Genomic DNA, 18,778 nt, shown 5'->3' with positions numbered 1-18,778 from the left:
CTGCCAGCTTCCTCTGCCCAAGGTGTGAGTAGGCAGGGCATGGGCAGGCATACCGGGGGACCCAGAATCCCTTACACAGGTTCTAGGAGGTTTTCCCAGTGGAGCAAACTGTGGAAGGGACGGGACTTCTCCACGTTGCTGTCTGTCTGCATCGGTTGTCCCTGGTTGTCCTAAGATCCTTAGGTGGCCTCTCCCCCACAGAGGTCTGATCTGCCTGTTATCTACTTGCTCTGGCTCCTGGCTGCTTCTATGAGGAAGCAAGCAGGTTACTACCTCAGGACCTTTGCACATGTGAGCCACACTCATCTCTCTCGACATGCTTCTTCCTCTCAATGAATCCTTTCAAAAATAGCCAAGTGCAATCCTTTGCCTGGCCTGTCTTTCCTTATGACTTGAGGTCCTGTGGCTGCCATATTTTAAGAGTCTGCTGTGTCTCATTTGATCAGTAGTTTCTGGGAACAGAGGCACTGCAGCACCTGACCCAGGACTTGTCACCTATGGTGGCTGAGACATTTTTACTGAGAGTTAAGGACCCTGTTTATTCGTGTATCCCTTGAACTAGCTCTGGGCTGGGTGACGCTGTGGGTACAGTGGGAACGAAGAAAGCCCTGGCCTACACCTTAGGGGCTCATAGTGCAGTAGTGAGACAGACCTTACATGCTCGTTTTTCCTCGCTGCTTTCTCTTTCTATCTTTGCTTTCTGAGATGGGCTGTTACCATGCAGCCCAGTCTGGCCTGGGACTTGTGTCCATCTTTCTACCTCAGTGCTAGGACTGTGGGTAACATTCTGCCTCCCAGCCTGTGATTGGCATCTTGGCCTTTCTCACCCTTTCTGGACATCTCTGCATTAAACTCACTTCTCTAGGTTTTCCTCAATTTTTGCCTCATTTCTGAGGTTTTCTGTTTTCCATGCCTCTGGCTCAGTGAATTAAAAAAAAAAAAAAAAAGTGTTTGTGGACTGGAGAGATGGCTCAGGGGTTAAGTGCACTGACTGCTCTTCCAGAGGACCCAGGTTCAATCCCCAGCACCCACATGGCAGGGGATCTGACATCATCTCACAGACATACATGTAGATAAAACGGCAATGGATATGCATTTTTAAAAAAGCTTTTGTGGGAACCCATGGCTTCCCAGGTGCTTAGGCAGGGGCTCTACCACTGAACCACACCCCCAGCTCTTTATTGGTGGGCCTTAGGCAAGCCCTCTGTCAAGGGTTCTACCACTGAGCCTTACTCCCAGCCCTCACCAACTGGCCTCCTGCTGCTCCTCTCTTTCCAGCTTCTGTGGTCTCCCACATTTTCTGGGTGTCTTTGCAGCATTTTTAGTCTTTCTGCCTACTCTCTGGTCCCAAATCCTTCCACCCTAACCTCTCACCTGCGCACTGGGGGAAGGGGGACTGACCCAGCCCCCCACCCCCAACACCCACACAGGTCAGACTGTCTGTTCTGTTAATAGTTAACCCAATCCCTATCTAAAATACACAGCAGCCAGGCTGGGGGTGACTCCCCTGCCCCCCGCCCCCACCTACCAGCTGCTCTTAAAGGACCAGGTGTCTTCCACAGCTGTGAGCCCTTCCTGGAGCAAGCGCGGTGGCCAGGTGTGAGGCTTCTAACCCTGAGGATTGGGGGGGGGGGGGGGGTTTGTGTGTGTGTGTGAGACCGTGCTTGGGTCTGCCGCCCTGACCGGTCGGGGAGACTTCTGAAGGAGGGGTGCTCTATTCAGCACCACCCCTGCTCCTGTATCTCGCCTGCTGTATTTAATCAGGGAGAGATTTTTCCAGCCCTGCCCTGAGCCCGGCTGGTAGTACCGGGATTGGGTTGCCCGAGCACGTAAGTGCTCAATACTGGGGTGGGGGAAATGTTACTCAGGGTCCTGCAGATGGCATTTGTCTTCAGGTGAACGAGGGGCACACAGGTAGTGAGGGTTCATGTTCAGGTGAGCAGACACCTGAGAAGGAGATCAGGAATACCCTTGGGTCTCAGGGCTCACTTAACATTTACTGTCCTGTTGGCTCAGCTTTTCATCCCTTCCACGAATTAGGGTCTCAAGTAAGGGCTGGAACATGGTTCCTGGGGCCGCCCCCTCCTTTTAACCCCTGTTTTGCCATAGCCTGCCTAGGCCCCAGACCCCGCCCCATGACGCCAGCCAGCAGGAAATCCTGGTTAATGATCAGTCACCCAGGACAGGTGCGGGACAAGGCCGCACACACATCAGAAGCAGCCGCGGCGGGTGGGAGCCTTTTACTTAGCTCCTAGGTGTTCTAGGGTGATAGCCACTGTTCCCAGATGAAGGGCATGAGCCCAGTTCAGGTTTCTCAGGTGTGTCCATCTCTCTGGCACCATATGAAGCAAGAAGGCATCATCCTGCTTCCATATACGTTTACTCAGGGAGGTTCAACTTACTCTTTCTGTGGACAGTTCCCCTAGAACTATTTTCAAGTAAACTACTTGGAGAAAGCCTCCTACTTCCTTTCCCTCTGACGTCTCAGCATTCAGAGTGCTGGCTACAACGCAAACCTATTCCCCAGTTTCTTTGTGAGCGCCGTGCAGGAGCTGAACCCTGTCAGAATCTCAGTACCATCGTCTGCAAAACCGGCCTCGACTACACCTTTTAATCAGAGCACAGCAAATGTACACTACTACAAACAGCCGCCCACTGGACAAAAGGCGCCACCTAGTGGTCACAACGCAGAAGTCCTCTCTCTTAGGACAAGTCCAATCCCGAAGGGGGCGCAGCATCTCATAAAACTAAAGGGACCAAGAAGGGGGAAAAAAAACAACCCATCTCTCAGTTTATTGAAGGAAAAAAAGGGTGGGAGAAGGGAACAATAAAATGCTTTTGCTTCGTTTATAAAGAGCGAGTTCTCAGGAGGTCCCTTTCAAGGACAAGCGGGGTACCTCTTCCCCCAACTACCAACAGCAGGAAAGCCAAGCCAAGAAAGGAGAAAGAAACTGGAGGGGCCCAGGAACTCCAAACACCCGCTCTGACAGGAGCCACAAGCTCTCTCCCCCCACCCACAATGTATCTACCCCAGGGGACCCATCTGGGCAGAGGAAAGGGTATCTACACAGGTTAGGGTGGTACTGGGCTGGGTGGGGTAGGGAATAATTTATCCGCAGTCGCGGAGGATGGTTAAGGGGGAGGGGAAGCAGCCTGACGGCAGTGGCAACCTAGGGGTCCCTTTCTTTCTTGACCTTGATGTCACCAGCAAGGATGGTAGCGATCTCGCCCTGCATGAAGGCCCAGGGGACAGAGGAACCCACCAGTGGGCATTTGTCTCCACTGGGGCAGTACACCTCTCCAGCTGGACCCTGTGCCTTGATGAACTCTCGGGAGCAAGGAAAGCAGAACTTGTGTCCAGGTACCGAGGGACACTGCACGAAGTGGGTGTCTTCCAGCCTTTCTCTGCACAGGGTACAGCACAAGGGGGCTCCAGGGGTCGCCCCTGTGCCGCTACCACCCCCGCTGACAGCTTCAGCCCCGGCCGTGGGACTGACTTCTGCCTCTCCATTGCGTGCCACTAGACGATGCTGGGTTGGTGGCTGGGTCGTGGAGGAAGCTGCAGGGCTAGCACCCCCTGCACGGACAGAGCCTCCACCCCCACCAGGGTCCTTGGGTGAGTGGCCCAGAGCCTCCGCCACATTCTTAAGGGCAGCAATAGGTGAAGGCACACCAGGGGTCTCTGTAGAGTATGGACCGCCTGGTGCCACCCAGTGCCGCTGTTGCTGCTCCTCCGTGGTCATCTTCCCAGCTGTCTCGCCCTCGGGCTCAGGGGATGCTTTGCGACGTCGTGGTGTGGGTGCCAGGTTCCGGGATGGGGCTCTCGGTGGTGGGCCACACAGAGCAGCAGGGGCCGGTTCTGGGTACTGCTGGGGCAGGGCCTCCGCAGGAGCAGGCTCTCGGAAGCTTCGGACCCCATCGGTAAGTAGCTCTCCCAACTGGCGCCATTCCCCTGAGCCGTGGCGGCGTTCATATTCGAGGTACTTGAAGCCCGATGAGGCCAGGGCCTTCCCTGGCTCTCGAAGAGCATCATGAAACATCTGGCGAGCCACTGCAAGGACCCCCGCGTACACATTGCCAGAACCACAGGGATACTCGGTGAAGAGCTTCAGCTCAAACTCATAGCCAGGAGGGCGGGCAGTGGCATCAAAGGCAAATACCCGTCCCACCAGCCCATGGTCCTTCTTGAATCGGACATTGAAAGGGGCACAGGCGGACAGCGCCAGTAGCTGTTCCCTTACAGCCTTGGGACGCCCATGCCACTCCTCCGCCCGGCCCCGCATGGCCTCGTTCAGTTCTGCCAAACAGTCCGCATTCCTCTGCTGCTTCTCCTTCTCGAAATCGGAGCCGAAAAGTGGACGAGCGGGGCTTAAGCCAGGTGCCAGCGTCAGAGCTCGGCCTCCGAGGCCAGACACTGCAGCTGCCAGCAGCCCGGGGGGCATCAGGCTGGGGATGGAGCCAAGCAAAGCCCTGCGTGCCCCTTCCGCCACAGCCTCCTCCCGGCCCAGCCCGTTGGCCAAGCGGGACCCCAGGGTGTACTCCAAAGCCGGCGAAGGCAGCGCCAGGCGGCTGGATGAAGTAGCCCTGTCATAGCGGTCCGGGCCTGAGACGCTACCTCCGGTCCCCGATGGCTGCGCCTGGGCCTGCGGGGGTGGCAACTGGGAGCCCTGGGAGCCCGTGGAGGCCAGGTCCTTGGAGGTCGGGTGCTTGAGAGCCGGGGGTCCCGGCGAGCGGCCCTCGGGGAGCACGTGGCTGCGCTTGAGCTGGCGGGCAGCGTCGATGAGCAGCTCGATGCGGTCCGCGCCCTCGAAATTCACGCACCCGCGGCACACGGCCTCGCTGAAGTCCCACACCATGGCCCACGGCATCTTGGGCAGGTCGCACAGGTAGCACCACTGGCGGCGGGACGCTTGCACGGACGCCATGGCGCCCCCCGGAGCGCCGCCAGGTGCCCCCGCTGTGCACCCGCCGCCCACGTTCACTCCGCCGTGCCCCGGGACCGGCGCGCGAGCCGCTCAGTCGGGCCTCCGGCTCGGCCTCCCCGCCGGATTCAGGCCCGGCCCCCCTTCCCCGCCCCCTGGGCCCTCAGCCTTTTTTTTTTTTTTTCTCACTCCCGCCTCCGGTGGAGAAGGCAAGCCACGAGCACGCACGTCGGCGCCCCCGTCCGGTCCGCGCCGCGAGCCGAGATGCACAGCTCCAGCTCCTGAATGGGCCTCGGGCGCCGCCGCCCCAGGCTCCCGCCGCTTCGCTCGCGCCGCCGCCGACGCCGCTGCAACGGCCGCCGTCGCCTCCTCCTCCTTCTTCTGCCCCAGAGGCCGCTTCGCAGGGAAAGTTACATAACGCGCGGGCAAAGCCTTCTGGGAAATGTAGTCCCGTCGGGACTGCTTCTTAAAGGGGACTGGGCAGAAAGCAGTGGCGGGAAAAGAGGGCGCGCGCTGGTCTCTGTGAGCTTAATTCTCACTGTGCCTCGACAAAAAGCCGGGGTTTGCACACAGGATCCAGGAAATGGGTAATGGTCTCATAAATGCTCGAGGTGGTTAAGTTGCAGGGCATGCAATTTTCCCCATTTTTTCTTGAGACTTGGATTTATTCCTTAGCTCAGGCTGGCCTAGAAGGCTAGCCTATGTAGCCTAGGCTGGCCTCATTCTTGCTGCAATCTCCCTGCTTCAGCCTTCTCGGTGGGTTTACAGGCCTGGGACCATACCCAGATCTCGGAAAGCAGTTTCTACTCTGATTTGCTGAGCAGGTTTAGAAAAGAGTCTTGCCCTCTCTTAGAATCCCGCCTCTTCGAGAAGGGCCAATAACGGGTTAGGAAGGCCGCAGCATTTTGGGATGGGGCGGAGAGGTTCTGATTGGACGGTTTCAAGGGGATGGTTCAGGCTACTCTCTTTGAGAGTGGCGTCTACTTAGCAGTTTGTCCTCCCACCCACTCCCCAGTGTCTTAGGTAACTAGCCTCAAGGGCTCCCCACAGGCAACAAGATGAGAAGACTGTAAGCTTCCGAGCCAGGTGCCTGCCTTAGTTTTCTCATCTGCTAAAGAATGTTCACTGAGCCTCCTAGTTCTGCTCCAGGTGCGCACGTACTTTGGTCTCTAAAGGGTTACACAGCTGGCTTCTCAGTACATCCCCAATTTCACTACAATTCCCAAAATGCTCTGCGAGATGGACGCAGTGACGTACTTCCTCTGCCTGGAAGCTTAGGGGAGGCCTTCCCAATCCTTGCCCCCCCCCCCCCTTACTAGCAGGGAATTTCGCTCCCCGCCCCCCATTGGGGGCTGGGGTCGGGGGCTCTTATTACTCGTAGATTTGGAATGAAGGAGCCAAGAGTTGATTGCTGGGAAGGGCAACACCAAACCTCCAAGTGCTTAATGGCCTGGTGGGCCCAATCTGGCTCTGGGCACCCCATATTTTCTCTTCGTATTTTTTTGTAGTGTGGGGGTGGGGGAGGGAGAAGCGATGTATGTCTCCAGGTCCTAGCTCACATCAGCCCTTTCGCCTCATTCGGCCTGGGCCCCCACTGGTGCTCTCAAAACATTTTTTTTTTTTCTGAATGTCTTGTCAGTTTGCATTCTTCCAGGTTTCCACATAGTGGAGGCTTGGCGGTTTTCTCACCCCCACCCCAGAGTAGTCACAGCAGCCCAGGCTTTCTATTTCAGCGTTACAATTTTACCTACCACCTGCATTACTATTTTAACACTCCTCCCTTAAACAAATTGCCTATTTTTGTCGTTTCCTGGGAGATACTATGTTCGCAACCATTGGTTTCGTGTACTACTGTTTATTTACTTTCTCTTGCTTATACGTGGTGCTGGGATGGAATCCAGGGCTTTATGCTAAGTGCTCTACTACTGAGATGTGCTAGTAGCCTGTATTTTTATTTTGAAACTGAGCCTTACTAGGTGGCCCAGGCTGGCTCAGGATTTCTCCTTCCTCAACCTCCTGGAGGCTGAGATTTCAAAAGTACATTAACCATGCCTGGATTTATTTATTGTTTTCTTTTTCTAGAGACAGGTCTCTGAAGCACAGGTTAGCCTTGAACTCGAAGCAAGCTTTCTTAGTACTGGAACTGCACATGTGAGCCACAATCCCTTAGCTCTTTAAGGCTGTTTAAGCCTGTTTCTTGTTCCGTACACTCCTAGGGTCTGACCCTCAGGCAGGCTATCTGTCCTTGCCTGAGTTAACCACCCAAGTTGCTGTATTGAACTTCTAACAGACCTAGATAAACTCCAATTCAATCCTGTTTGTAACGTTCTTTGGAGATTTTTTTTTTTAAATACAGGGTAACAGGCTGCTGAAGTAACTGGTGGGATTGCAACCTTCAGTGTGTACTTCTACACCAGGGTTAGTTAAAGCTTTTAGGGGGAAAATCACCTGCCTCAGGTTCAGGAGGCATATCCTCCGGGAGGGTGTGGCCTACCAGGGGAGGGGTGGAGCAATCCTAAACGCTGGCCTCCCAAGGCCCGTCTCAGAGCCTCAAGTTAATTGTATGAAAATAAGTTTATTGACATCTTGTCAGCACTGAAGAGAAAGGGGGGAGGGGCTGAGCTCCAGAGGTCAGACACACCTTGCAGCCGTGGGAGGCAGAGGACCCAACCTATACCTCCCCAGTCAGAATTCTGCTGCCTCCTCCTCAGAATCCTCCACCTTCTACATTCTGATTTGTCTAGCAACTTCCAACCCTTCCGAAGAAGTCTGGGCTGGGGCAGTGGGGAGGTCCCCACACGTTGCTTCTCTTCAAGTCAAGAACAGTAACTATTCGGCAAAGGGGCAAGTCGCAGAGCCAGGAGATCCCTCTCCCACCCCACAAAGGGCAATATAGTAACATAAAATTGATGGCTTAGAAGATGGGGTTACAGGAGGCAGTCGGGCGGACACCACTGTACCAGAGAAAGGGGCTGAGGGAGTCCGCCCGGGGACTCACCCAGAGAATCAGGCACTAACTAGCACAGGAAGTGGGGTGCTCACTTCCCTTGAGCAGGAAGCCAGGGTGCAGCTGGGATAGGCAAAGAGCATCTTCCTCCTCGACTGTGCCAAGCAGGGAGAGGGTTGCAGGCAGGAGCGTGGACAGGGTTAGATTTCACGGAGACTTCCAGCGGCCCCGCCTCTTTCGCGTAGGGAAGCCTTTCCTCCTTTTGTGAGGGGGTGAGTCGTGGAGGGGAAGTGGTGCGACTGGGGGTGGTTTGGGCACCCCTTCCTCGCTCCTAGGGGAGATGATCACTCCCCTAGCTGCCACTACAGCCCCATCCACAACAGCAGCTACCACAGACACAGGCTCTGGGGCCAGCTCCACCTTGGGGGCAGGTGGTGGGAGGACTGGCTTGGGAGGTGGCGGCGGAGGTGGCGGCGGGGGCGGGGGCTGCGGGTCAGCTGGGGTTCCCGGCAGAAGGGGTAACAGGGCGCTGAGGGCCTCGCTCAGTTTGGCCAGTCCCTGCCGGAGGGTGCCAGCCAGCTCCCTGATGGCATTGGCAGTCTCCTGCTGAGCCCGCAGGAAGTCCAGGGACTGTTCTGGGGCTGAGGTGGGCCGAGGAGGAGTTGGGCTAGGAGATGAGGGTGCCACTTGGGCCAGCGCCGTGGGTGGCGGTGGAGGGGCAGGGAGGGGTGGAGACAAGGCCAGGCGGGGCAGCTGGACAGGCTGCATGGCTGCAGGGGACGGGGACTCACGCTCCTTGGCTTCCTGGGGGTTGCAAGAGGGCCGGGCCCAGGACTCTGGGCTGCTGGAGCCTCCCTTGCTCTGGGCTGGTGTATCTGTAGAGAGAGACCTTGGATAAGTCACAAAGAGCCCGCAAGGCTTCATTTCCGGTTTTGGCTTCCTCTCCCCAGAGCAATTGCTCAGTCCCTTCCTTCTTCAATGAACAGGGTCTCTCTGACTGGTACCAGCTAGTCTGCAACTCCGCATTCTCCTGCTTCAGCTTCCTAAGTGCAGGGGTTACAGGTGGGCACCACCACACCTGGCTTGATTTAGGCTTTGCAAGGACCACACCCTTCAGGAATGCTGGCACCCCAGTACTTAGGAAGCCAAGGCAGGGGATTTGAGAAGTTTAAGGCCTGTATTCACTGTATACACAGATTAAAGGCCAGCTTGGACTACATTAGACCATTAGACCATATCAAAAAGGAATAAAAACACTTTAAGATCTCTCCTGCATCAGCAATACTCAGAAATACACACACACACTCTCTCACACACAATCAAAATTAAAAAAAAAAGGGGGGGGGTTGGGGATTTAGCTCAGTGGTAGAGCACTTGCCTAGCAAGCGCAAGGCCCTGGGTTCGGTCCCCAGCTCCGAAAAAAAGAACCAAAAAAAAAAAAAAAAAAAAAAAAAAAGCTAGGTCACTATGGAGGCTCTTGCTTGAAATTGAAATACTTGTATTCTGGAGAACTGCTTGGAGCCTCAGGCCAACCTAGTCAACCTAGGTTATAGAGCAAGACTGTATCTCAAAAGAGCACACTAGTCATACCTAAGTTAGAGCCTGTCAGAGACAGCCCATGACGTCAATCTTTGAATACAGTGGAGTGGATGCATTAAACTTTGTTGGGGTGGTCCTTTTGTGCACTGTGTAAAGATTGGCGTTGTGTTATTTCACACGCTGATCTCTGTACCAAGCGGACATCCGATTACAGTCCGGACTTCCCGTATTGTTATTCTAGATGCTCAGCACCTGTATCGGATTTTGTAGGAACTCCCCCTCTCGCCTTCCTATTGGTTTAAGGAAAAAACCTGGCAGCCTATAGCAAAGGAGGGGAGACTAGGCGGGACATCTGACAAGAGATAGGAACTCTGGGAAAAAAAAAAAAGTCAGGCGTGGGAGAATCTGCCAGCCAGACAGGAAGAAGCAGTGCCAGGCGGTGAGACTGCGAGGTACCAAGCCTCATGACAGCCTGTAGGTTGTAAGACCTAGCTGGGAACGAGAGTAAGCTAAGGCCTAATGCTATTATAAGTAAATATAAGTCTCTGTGTCAGTATTCAGAGCTGGGGCAAGCATAGAAAGCCCTCATGGTTATGAATGGCGCCCTGTGTGGGGCACGAACCCATGACCCTGAGATTAAGAGTCTTATGCTCTACCGACTGAGCTAGCTGGGCAACCTGGTGGCCAGCTTTAGGGGACAAAAAGCCTTGCAAGTCTTACTGACGCCTTGGTAGCAAGAGGCTCTGTGGCCTCCACAAAGCTGAGAACCATCTGGACACTCAACCCTGCTCCTCTCAGCTGGAGTTCATGGAGAGAGGCAGAGTGGCTAGCACACTGGTTCTAACTTTCGGAAGCTCTTTCCAGCCAGGACAGCAGGATTTCTTAGTTCTATCCCAGCCTGCTGGGTCCTCACGACCTGAGATATATCATTCACACTCTTGGATTTAAACCGTCTGCTGAGAGGACTGTGTTCTCTAGCCTCGAGAGCTAGAGCGGCTCTCTAGAGGTTAATGCTCACACCCACCCGTGCATTGTCTGGACACCTCAAACTCACTACTGAGCTGAGTTCCTGACCCACCACTCCTCGTTTCCTCATCTGCTCCTGCCTCAGAAGGTAGAAGTTCCATCTTCTAGTTGCTGGGGCTAACACAACTGTCATCCCCCATTCTCTTCCCATCCTGGAGTTGGAACAGTGTTATGTATGTCTTCTACCATAAGCACACCTTGTCTTAGTTGTCTCTGTGTGTGTGTGTGTGTGTGTGTGTGTGTGTGTATGCATGTGTAGGGAGGGTATGTGCATACCTGTGTGTGTGTATGCATGTATGTGTAGGGAAGGTATGTGCATACCTGTGTGTGTATGCATACATGTGTAGGGAAGGTATGTGCATACCTGTGTGTGTGTGTGCATGTATGTGTAGGGAAGGTATGTGCATACCTGTGTGTGTATGCATACATGTGTAGGGAAGGTATGTGTATACCTGTGTGTGTGTGTGTGTGTGCATGCATGTGTAGGGAAGGTATGTGCATGCCTGTGTGTGTGTATGTGCATGTATGTGTAGGGAAGATATTTGCATACCTGTGTGTGTGCATGTATGTGTAGGGAAGGTATGTACATGCACGTGTATGTGGACTTAAGTTTTCAACAACTCCTGACCAAGAGTTTGCTCATTTGGTTTGGCTGCCTGGCCAGTGTGCCCGAGGGGCTTCTTGTCTCTGCTCTTTCAGTGCTGGGATTTCATCCATGTGAACTACACCAGACTTTGGAGCCCAGCTGGGTTCTGGGGATTGAGTTCAGATGAGTTCCTACTTCTGTGGCCAGCCTATTACCAACCGAGCTCTCTCTGGCCCCAGCTTCTTTTATTTATTTTATTTTTGCTGTTATTGTTTTGAGACAGGGTTTCTCAGTATAAATAGAGCCCTGACTGTCCTAGACATGCTATAAACCAGGCGAGCCTCAAACTCACAGAGCTCTTCGTCTTGAGAGGCAGGGTTGAAGGTGTGCACCACCACTGCCTGGCTCAGTATATGCTCTTAACTGCTGGGCCATCCTTCCAGCTTCCCTGCTTGTTGAGACAGAGACTGTCCAGGTTGGCCCTGAACTTCCAAACCCTGGTACTTCAGCCTCCTTAGTAGATGAGACCGCAGCCCTGCACCTCCACGTCTGGCTCTTTTTCTTAAGACACTATCCCCGTACAGACGCCATTCCACATAAACCTAATTAAAGTCAACACCCAACACCCGATCTAGATGCTTCTCACTCCATAGCCTCATTCTACTGGCTGGTTTTGTGTGTCAACTTGACACAAGCTGGAGTTATCACAGAAATTGGAGCCTCGGTTGTGGAAATGCCTCCCTGAGATCCAGCTGTGGTCAAGGGAGAGGACCCAGCCCATTGTGGATGGTGCCGTCCCTGGGCTGGTGGTCTTGGGTTCTGTAAGAAAGCAAGCTGAGCAAGCCAGGGGAGCAAGCCAGTAAGTAACATCCCTCCATGGCCTCTGCATCAGCTCCTGCTTCCTGCCCTGCTTGAGTTCCAGTCCTGACTTCCTTTGGTGATGAACAGCAGTGTGGAAGTGTGAGCTGAATAAACCCTTTCCTCCCCAAGTTGCTTCTTGGTCATGATGATTGTGCAGGACTAGAAACCCTGATTCAAGACATTCATCTAGCACACCCTCAGCCTCTTCTCCACTGTCAATTTTGCATGGTTACATGAAAACTCCGGAAAGCCACCATGACACAAATGACTGCGTGCTGTCTGCTTTCACTTACACAACGTATCATGAGCAGGATGACCTGTAGAGGCAGACAGTCAGTGACTGCTTAGGGTTATAGGGCAATCACTGTGCTGTCCTAAATGCCTGGAGGCCATAGTGCTTCCTCCTCAAGGAGAGATTTCTTGGTTGTTATCTAAAGTGGCTGCTAGTTCTTTTCTTGGCTCTGGCTTCAAACCTAAGTAGTTTCTCTGAGAATGCATTTCTCCTGGGCATGCAATCCATGTTCTGTTGTCTGTCTAATCATTCTGGGAGAGCTCTACCAGCTAAGGGTTCTTTGTTCTCAGTGCTGTTTTCCCAGCCCAGGGATGGGACTCCAGGCCTTATACCTAGGCAGGGGCTCTACCTGAGCCACGCCCCCAGCCTCTCACTGGGGGATTCTAGGCAGGGGCTCTAACACTAAGCTATTGGCTCAGGCCTTTTTTTCCATTTTTTTGTGTTTTAAAAAATTATTTATTTGTATTTATGGGGTTCTGACACACATGCTGTGTTATGCATGTAGTGGTCATAGGACATCTTGTTTCTCTGTCCACCAGGTTGGTCCCAGGAATTAAACTCAAGTCATCAATTGGGCTTGGTGGCAAGGACCTTTACCCACTAAGCCACATCATAAGCCTTTTCCCTTCCATTTTTGGGGGGGTTGGGGGGATCTGTTGTTGTTTAAGACAGGGTTTCGGTGTAGTCCTGGCTGTCCTGGAACTCACTCTGTAAACCAGGCTGTCCTTGAACTCAGAGATCCTCCTGCTTCTGCCTCCCGAGTGTCAAGAGTGTCAAGATTAAAGGTGTTTATTGCAACACGCAGCTTTTTGCGGGAGGCAGTGTCTTTTCTGTTGGTGGGACAGGGTTCTGCTGTGTAGCTCTGGTTGGCCTGAAACTCACTGTGTAGAACAGCTAGCCTCAGCCTTGGGCACATTCCCTTCTATCTGCCTCCTAGAGTGTTGGAACTATATGAATATGTGCCATCGTGCGTGGCTGTCATGTCCTTTAAATATTCCATCAAAAATAAGTGATCCTTAGTTCAGTTCCTGGTGCGAGCCAAGATGCAAGCCAGCTGCTCACAGCTGCCCAGCTTATCTTCCCCTGTGACTATAGCAACTTTGCAAGTTTTATGCAGTATTAAGCGATGAGGTAGTCTGTGTGCTATGGTACAGGCTTTTAATCTCAGTGCTCAAGAGTTAGAGACAGGCAGATCTCTGTGAGTCCAAGGCCAGCCTGGGTCTACATAGTGAGTTCCAGAACAGCCAGGACTACACAAAGAGACTTTGTGTTTGAGGAAAAAAAAGTTGGTTAAGGATACTCTTGCTGGGCTGGAGAGATGGCTCAGTGGTTAGGAGCACTGACTGATCTTCCACAGGTCCTGAGTTCAAATCCCACCAACCACATGGTGGCTCACAACCATCTGTAATAAGATCTGATGCCCTCTCCTGGTGTGTCTGAAGACGGGTACAGTATACTTATATATAATAAATAAAATTTTTTTTCTTCTTTCTTTTTTTTTTTTTTCGGAGCTGGGGACCGAACCCAGGGCCTTGTGCTTCCTAGGCAAGCGCTCTACCACTGAGCTAAATCCCCAACCCCTAAATAAATCTTTTTTAAAAAAGGATATTCTTGCCTCAGGGCCTTTACTGTGGTTTTCTCTAACTGCCACACTCTTCCTGCAGATATCAACTAGGTAGGCTCAACCTCTGAATTTAAGTTGCTGCTTGAATTCACCACCTCCAAGAAGCCCTCTCTGACTATCCCCGTTGTACAAAAAAAATTGTCACTCTTAACTACTTTGGGCACAGGGTCTCTTGATGCATCCTGGGCAAGCCTCAAACTCTTTCCTTGACCTCCTGAGTGCTAGGGGTTTCAGGGTGAGCTGCCACTGCCTGGGCCTCTCAATAGCCATTCATTTTCTCTAGCAATTGTCCATATGGCATTAGGTCCAGTGTGTTGACTCTTTGTGGCATGTATCCCCCAACTACATGAATTCCCTCAGCGGGAGGATTCTGTCTTGTCCTCCAGTATATCTAAGTATCCACCCCAGAAGGATGACAACTTGTAAGTAAGCAAGCTTGGGAGTTCAGGGGATGCTTCAATGGAAACGTGAGGACCACATATATGGTGGGCAGGCATGGCAGCAAGCCTGTAATTCCAGGCCTGGAAGGCAGAGACTGGGAAATCCCCGTGGCAAGTGGACTAGTGGGTGGAGCCCCATCAGTGAGCTCTGGGTTTGACTGAATGACCCTGACTCAAAAGACTAAGACAGAGCATCGACCAACAACTCTGGACAGCAACTTTGGGCTGCATGCATGCAAGCCTGCATTTCTATATGCATGCACACAATACATGAACATGTAACAAACATTATTGCCCTGGTTTCACAGAAAGATGTATGATTCAAATTGAGAATACATGTTGGGCTTTGGGGGATTTCCTGGCTCCTACGTGCCTGCTGCGTGAGTTACAAGCTAACCTTTGACTGCATTCTGTCCTCCCCATTAACTGTCTGGCTAAAGGGTGACAAGTGCAAGTTAACTAGAAGCCAGGCTTATGATTCTGTTCTATGTCACCCTGTTTGTTTGCTGTGTGACCTCAGGTGGGGAAATGAACCTTTCTGGTTTTTTTTGTTTTTTTTTTTTTCTTTTTTCTTTTTTTCGGAGCTGGGGACTGAACCCAGGGCCTTGCGCTTGCTAGGCAAGCGCTCTACCATTGAGCTAAATCCCCAACCCTGAAATGAACCTTTCTGAATCCTATGAACTACCAAGACTGCTTCATAAACCTGATAAAGTGACTTCAATCCTGAGATCTGAGACCCCACCATGGAGAGACTTCTGAAACTTTTCCTATGATTCCCCATGCATGCATGGGTGAGCATGCACACACACAATTAAGTAAAAAAAAACTTCAGACAGTAAGAAAAGAATTACTTGGTAGGATCATGCCCATCCCCATGCCTCCCCAGAGCACATCTCTTTCTCGTCCATGCACCCAGTTTTTTTGACACTGGCTCTCATATAGCCCAGGCTGCACAGGGAGATCCTGATTCTCTTGCCTCTACCTCACTAGTGGCAGGCACAAGGCTCACACACTCTAAGCCCATCACCTTCACTCAACACACATGGCTGCTCTCTCTTTGATCACCTCTTAAAAGTTTAAGTCTTCCTTGTGATCTGTTGGTTCCAATCCAACCCTCCCCAAACTTCCTTGAGTCTTCAGGCTGCTGCACAGGATGCCTTTCCTCCTTTCAGGACGACTTTCCAAGCCCTTCCTCCTCCATACTGTGTATGTCAGATCTGACATCATCCCCTTCCAGGAGCCAGCCCCTACACACCCCCAAGACTGTGTCACATCTATCTATCTGGCTCCCTCGGGCCCTGGGTCCTCCATCCTGTCACCTTGAGTCTCTCTTTTCTGCACCAGAAAACTGTGTCAACCCCTGACTTGTGTCAGCATAAGACAGGCATCTGGGAGAAGAGCTATGGAGAAAACACCAGAGGCCATGGCTCAGTGGGTAGAGTGCTTACCTAGCACGCAGGAAGCCCTGGGTTCTATCCCCAGTGCTGTATATACTAGGCATGGCAGAACTTTCTTGTAATCCCAATACTAGGGAGGTGGACGCAGGAGGATTAGAAATTCAAGGTCATCCACAACTCTATAGTAGAGTTTGAAGCCAGCCTAGAGTACATCAGGCCACGTCTCAAAGAAATCCAGCACGAAGGCTGAACAGATGGATTATCTCCACAGCAGCTCTGCAGGCATGACCTTGAGAAAGTCAGGACTTCTTCAAGCATCAGTTTACAGTGGTGAAGCAGTGAAGACCTCCACTGTTGGCCATCACTCAGGCCAGCCAGGCACTCTGAGGCTGGAGCTAGCCTGTCATCGCTGTGCTCACAGAATCTTGGAGGGGGAAATGCACTTTTCTCATCTCTGTTCAGCAGGAACAGGAGTGAGTGTACACGGATTTACTGGACTCAGCCTGCAGGCAGTGCCTTGCACACAACTCCTCCCATTACCCCAGAGCTCTCTTCATTCACTTTCAGGGCTGGAACAAACTCTAAGAGCCCCAGGCACACTGGTCAAGTGATCTAGCTCTAACCCGCCCTTCTCCATTCATTTGCTGCAAGGCTCCCAGAAGACTCTCAAGCTGGTACTGAATTCACACCGGAGCCCAAGGCAGATACTGAGCTCCCAGATTCTCAGCCCTCCGCAGTAGCTGGGGGAAAAGACCAGTCCCACACTGAAATCCTGCCAGGCTGATGATAACGGTCCAGCTCCGGATCCCAAGCCAGGCCTCCCAGGACCGGTTCCATGCCTACCTCTGACAGTTACCAAGTGGCTGTGGAACCACTAGGGACAACCCTTTTCTGTCTTTTCCATTATTATTTTGGGGAGGTGGGATCTCACAGAGCTCAGATTTGCCTTTAAGTCACTATGCACCCAAGGATAACCCAGGTGTTGAGACTCCAGTCCTGTGCTACCACACAGGTCTATGCAGTCAGAACCTGGAACCCCTGAAAGCACTCTACCAACAAGGCATCCCCAGACGGCTCTTCCTCACCCCTCTTTTGAGCCAAGCCTTCTGTAGCACAAGCTAGCCTTGAACTCTTCTACCTTCAACTCCCAAGTAGGAGAACTACAAGCCCGTTGTGACCACATCTAAGTCGTTTCCTTTCTCTGACCTTACAGCCCTAGCCTATAATGGGGCTGACAGCACCCACCTCCTAGGTTTTTAGCGAGAATGTGGTGAACTAGCCTGACGGATCTGGGCGTGAATTGAACTCTGTAGGCTTCTGGAGTGTTTGCAGTTGTTAAAGAAGCTGGCTTTGGGACTCACCTGCCCGTCGATCCTGCCTGCGGTCCTCTGACAACACATACCGTTGTGTACTAGCGGTTGAAGCCTGCGGCTGTGAAGAGGCGGCTGCCGGGGACTCCTCAGCCCCAGCGCCAGCCCCGGGCCCCGCCACACCCGGCCCCAGGATGGCGAAAATAGTCTCCTCCTCCGCGGAGAAGGCGTCCTCGGCGGCGGGCCCCGCGCCCTGCGTGGAATGCGGCACGCGGGCCAGCTTCTCCTTGGTGCGGCGCTTGAAGTCGTTCCAACGCTTCTGAACCTCCTGGCCGGTGCGCTTCCAGCTGGTGATGCCGTTGATCTTGGTGGCGATGCTGTCCCACACTCGCCGCCGCTCGGCCACGCTCACCCGACGGCTCTGCGCGCCGTAGAGTTGAGGGTAGTGGGCGCGCACCTCCCGGATCAAGATCTGGTTCTCCTCGAAGGAGAAGCGCGGCTTGCGGAGCCGGGTGGTCTCCTCCGCTTCGCCCGGCGCCGCCGCCGCGGTCGCCGAGGCCATGGCGCCCCCAGACGCCACCGATCGGCTGCCTGGCGCATGGGGGGCGCCGGCTCTGCGGGCAAAGGGCGAACAGCGCTGGCGGGGGCTCGGTGTCCCCGTGTCGCCCGGACACGGGCTCCTCTGGTCTCCGGTGCAAAAGTGGCTATGGGAGCGGCAAGGTGCTGAGTGCAATCAGAGGTGCTTCCTCGTAGGTGACACCCGCCCAGTGCCCATCTTGTGCTTCACGCGGCCGCAGAGTGCCTCGCGGAGGAGTTGATGGGTACTGGGAGGACGGACAGTCTGGAAGGATGGAGGGAAGTGAGCAAAAGTGGAAGGGAAAAAAGGGTGCCACCGCAGGAGTTAGAGGAGAACGGGGGCGCAGTAGAACAGGACAGGGCAAGAGTATCGGGGATGCCCAAGGGGTCGAACATGCATGATGGTGGGAAGTGATGCTAACCGGGCAATGCAGTAGACAGGGACCATCCAGATCAGAGGGGAGCGCTGGGGGGCTCCCAGGGCAGTGGGTGTCTGTTCTAGGGTCCCTGACCTGAGGATGTACAGGAATAAAGATGAAATGGAACCCTCTAGTTACAGGGGTAAAATGTTAAAGCTGAGGGTCTGCAGAGATTATGGGGGTTCTGGGATTGCCAGGAATGAAGGGGAGTTGTGGAGATAACAGGGGTCCAAGATAAGAGGGGGAACCCCGAGGATTTTGGGGACTCCAGGAAGAGTGATGGAGCACAGAGGGTGGGGACCCCAGTTGGGCCGCGGGTCACTCACCGGCGCCGCCGCAGCCCCTGCCTCCCGGTGGGTCAGGGCTTCGGCTTCTGCGGCCTCTTCCCTCCCCCCTACCTCTCCCTCCCCCTCTGGGCCCCGCCCCCAGTAGCATCGGGAGTCAACGCGCATGCGCGCCGGGGGAACGCTGTCTCCAGACACCCTGACAGCTAGAACTGCGTTCGCTCAGCCGTGCTTCTCAGCACGGCGCAAGCGCAGAACTGCCGGTTGCCTTGCTTTACCAGAAGGCCATAACTGCGCAGTCGCACACTTAGCGCTGAAATAGGTTCCCTGTTCTCTTGTGCCCAATTGCGCATGTGCATATCTACAGCGCGCATGCGTGTCACTGGCAACTTGCCCGCAATGGTACCCAGGACTAAATCCCAGTGCGGGCGCAGCAGAAGAGAGATGCTGGGGAGAGCGCTAGGACCGAGCTGAGTTTCCTCCTTTTGGGTAGTCCCCTAGCCTACTCTTTCCGCTAAAGCAAATCTTTTATTTGAAAGAAGGGGGAGAAGAGCT

At 53.5% G+C, this 18,778-nt stretch overlaps 2 protein-coding genes across 2 annotated transcripts; both read right to left on the bottom strand.

The window, feature by feature from the left end:
* Window positions 1-2,596: 2,596 nt before the first annotated feature.
* Window positions 2,597-5,298, bottom strand: Irf2bp1 (interferon regulatory factor 2 binding protein 1). Its single transcript, NM_001107483.1, has one exon. It carries the CDS (start codon window positions 4,923-4,925, stop codon window positions 3,171-3,173), a length of 1,755 nt encoding a protein of 584 aa, NP_001100953.1. The 5' UTR covers window positions 4,926-5,298; the 3' UTR covers window positions 2,597-3,170.
* A 2,179-nt stretch (window positions 5,299-7,477) lies between these two features.
* On the bottom strand, window positions 7,478-18,374 carry Mypop (Myb-related transcription factor, partner of profilin). The gene is made up of 3 exons (NM_001395139.1): window positions 18,266-18,374; window positions 16,996-17,785; window positions 7,478-8,744 (listed from the first exon to the last, which is right to left on the bottom strand). The coding sequence occupies exons 2-3, from the start codon at window positions 17,504-17,506 to the stop codon at window positions 8,077-8,079; spliced, it is 1,179 nt and encodes a 392-aa protein (NP_001382068.1). The 5' UTR covers window positions 17,507-17,785; window positions 18,266-18,374; the 3' UTR covers window positions 7,478-8,076.
* Window positions 18,375-18,778: the final 404 nt, after the last annotated feature.

The sequence above is a fragment of the Rattus norvegicus genome, chromosome 1 (assembly GCF_021556685.1).
Source record: "Rattus norvegicus strain SHRSP/BbbUtx chromosome 1, alternate assembly SHRSP_T2T, whole genome shotgun sequence".
Lineage (NCBI taxonomy): Eukaryota > Metazoa > Chordata > Mammalia > Rodentia > Muridae > Rattus > Rattus norvegicus.
The sequence above is the reverse complement of the archived record's forward strand: the minus strand, read 5'-3'. Positions and strand labels throughout refer to the sequence as shown.

Bases quoted from the DNA above. Each gene is read 5' to 3' on its own strand.
- Irf2bp1 (NM_001107483.1), bottom strand. From the start codon at position 4,925: ATGGCGTCCGTGCAAGCGTCCCGCCGCCAGTGGTGCTACCTGTGCGAC.
- Mypop (NM_001395139.1), bottom strand. From the start codon at position 17,506: ATGGCCTCGGCGACCGCGGCGGCGGCGCCGGGCGAAGCGGAGGAGACC. The intron at 8,745-16,995 runs GTGAGTCCCAAA...CTCTCTCTACAG, and splicing joins CAGGCAGGATCGACGGGCAG to ATACACCAGCCCAGAGCAAG.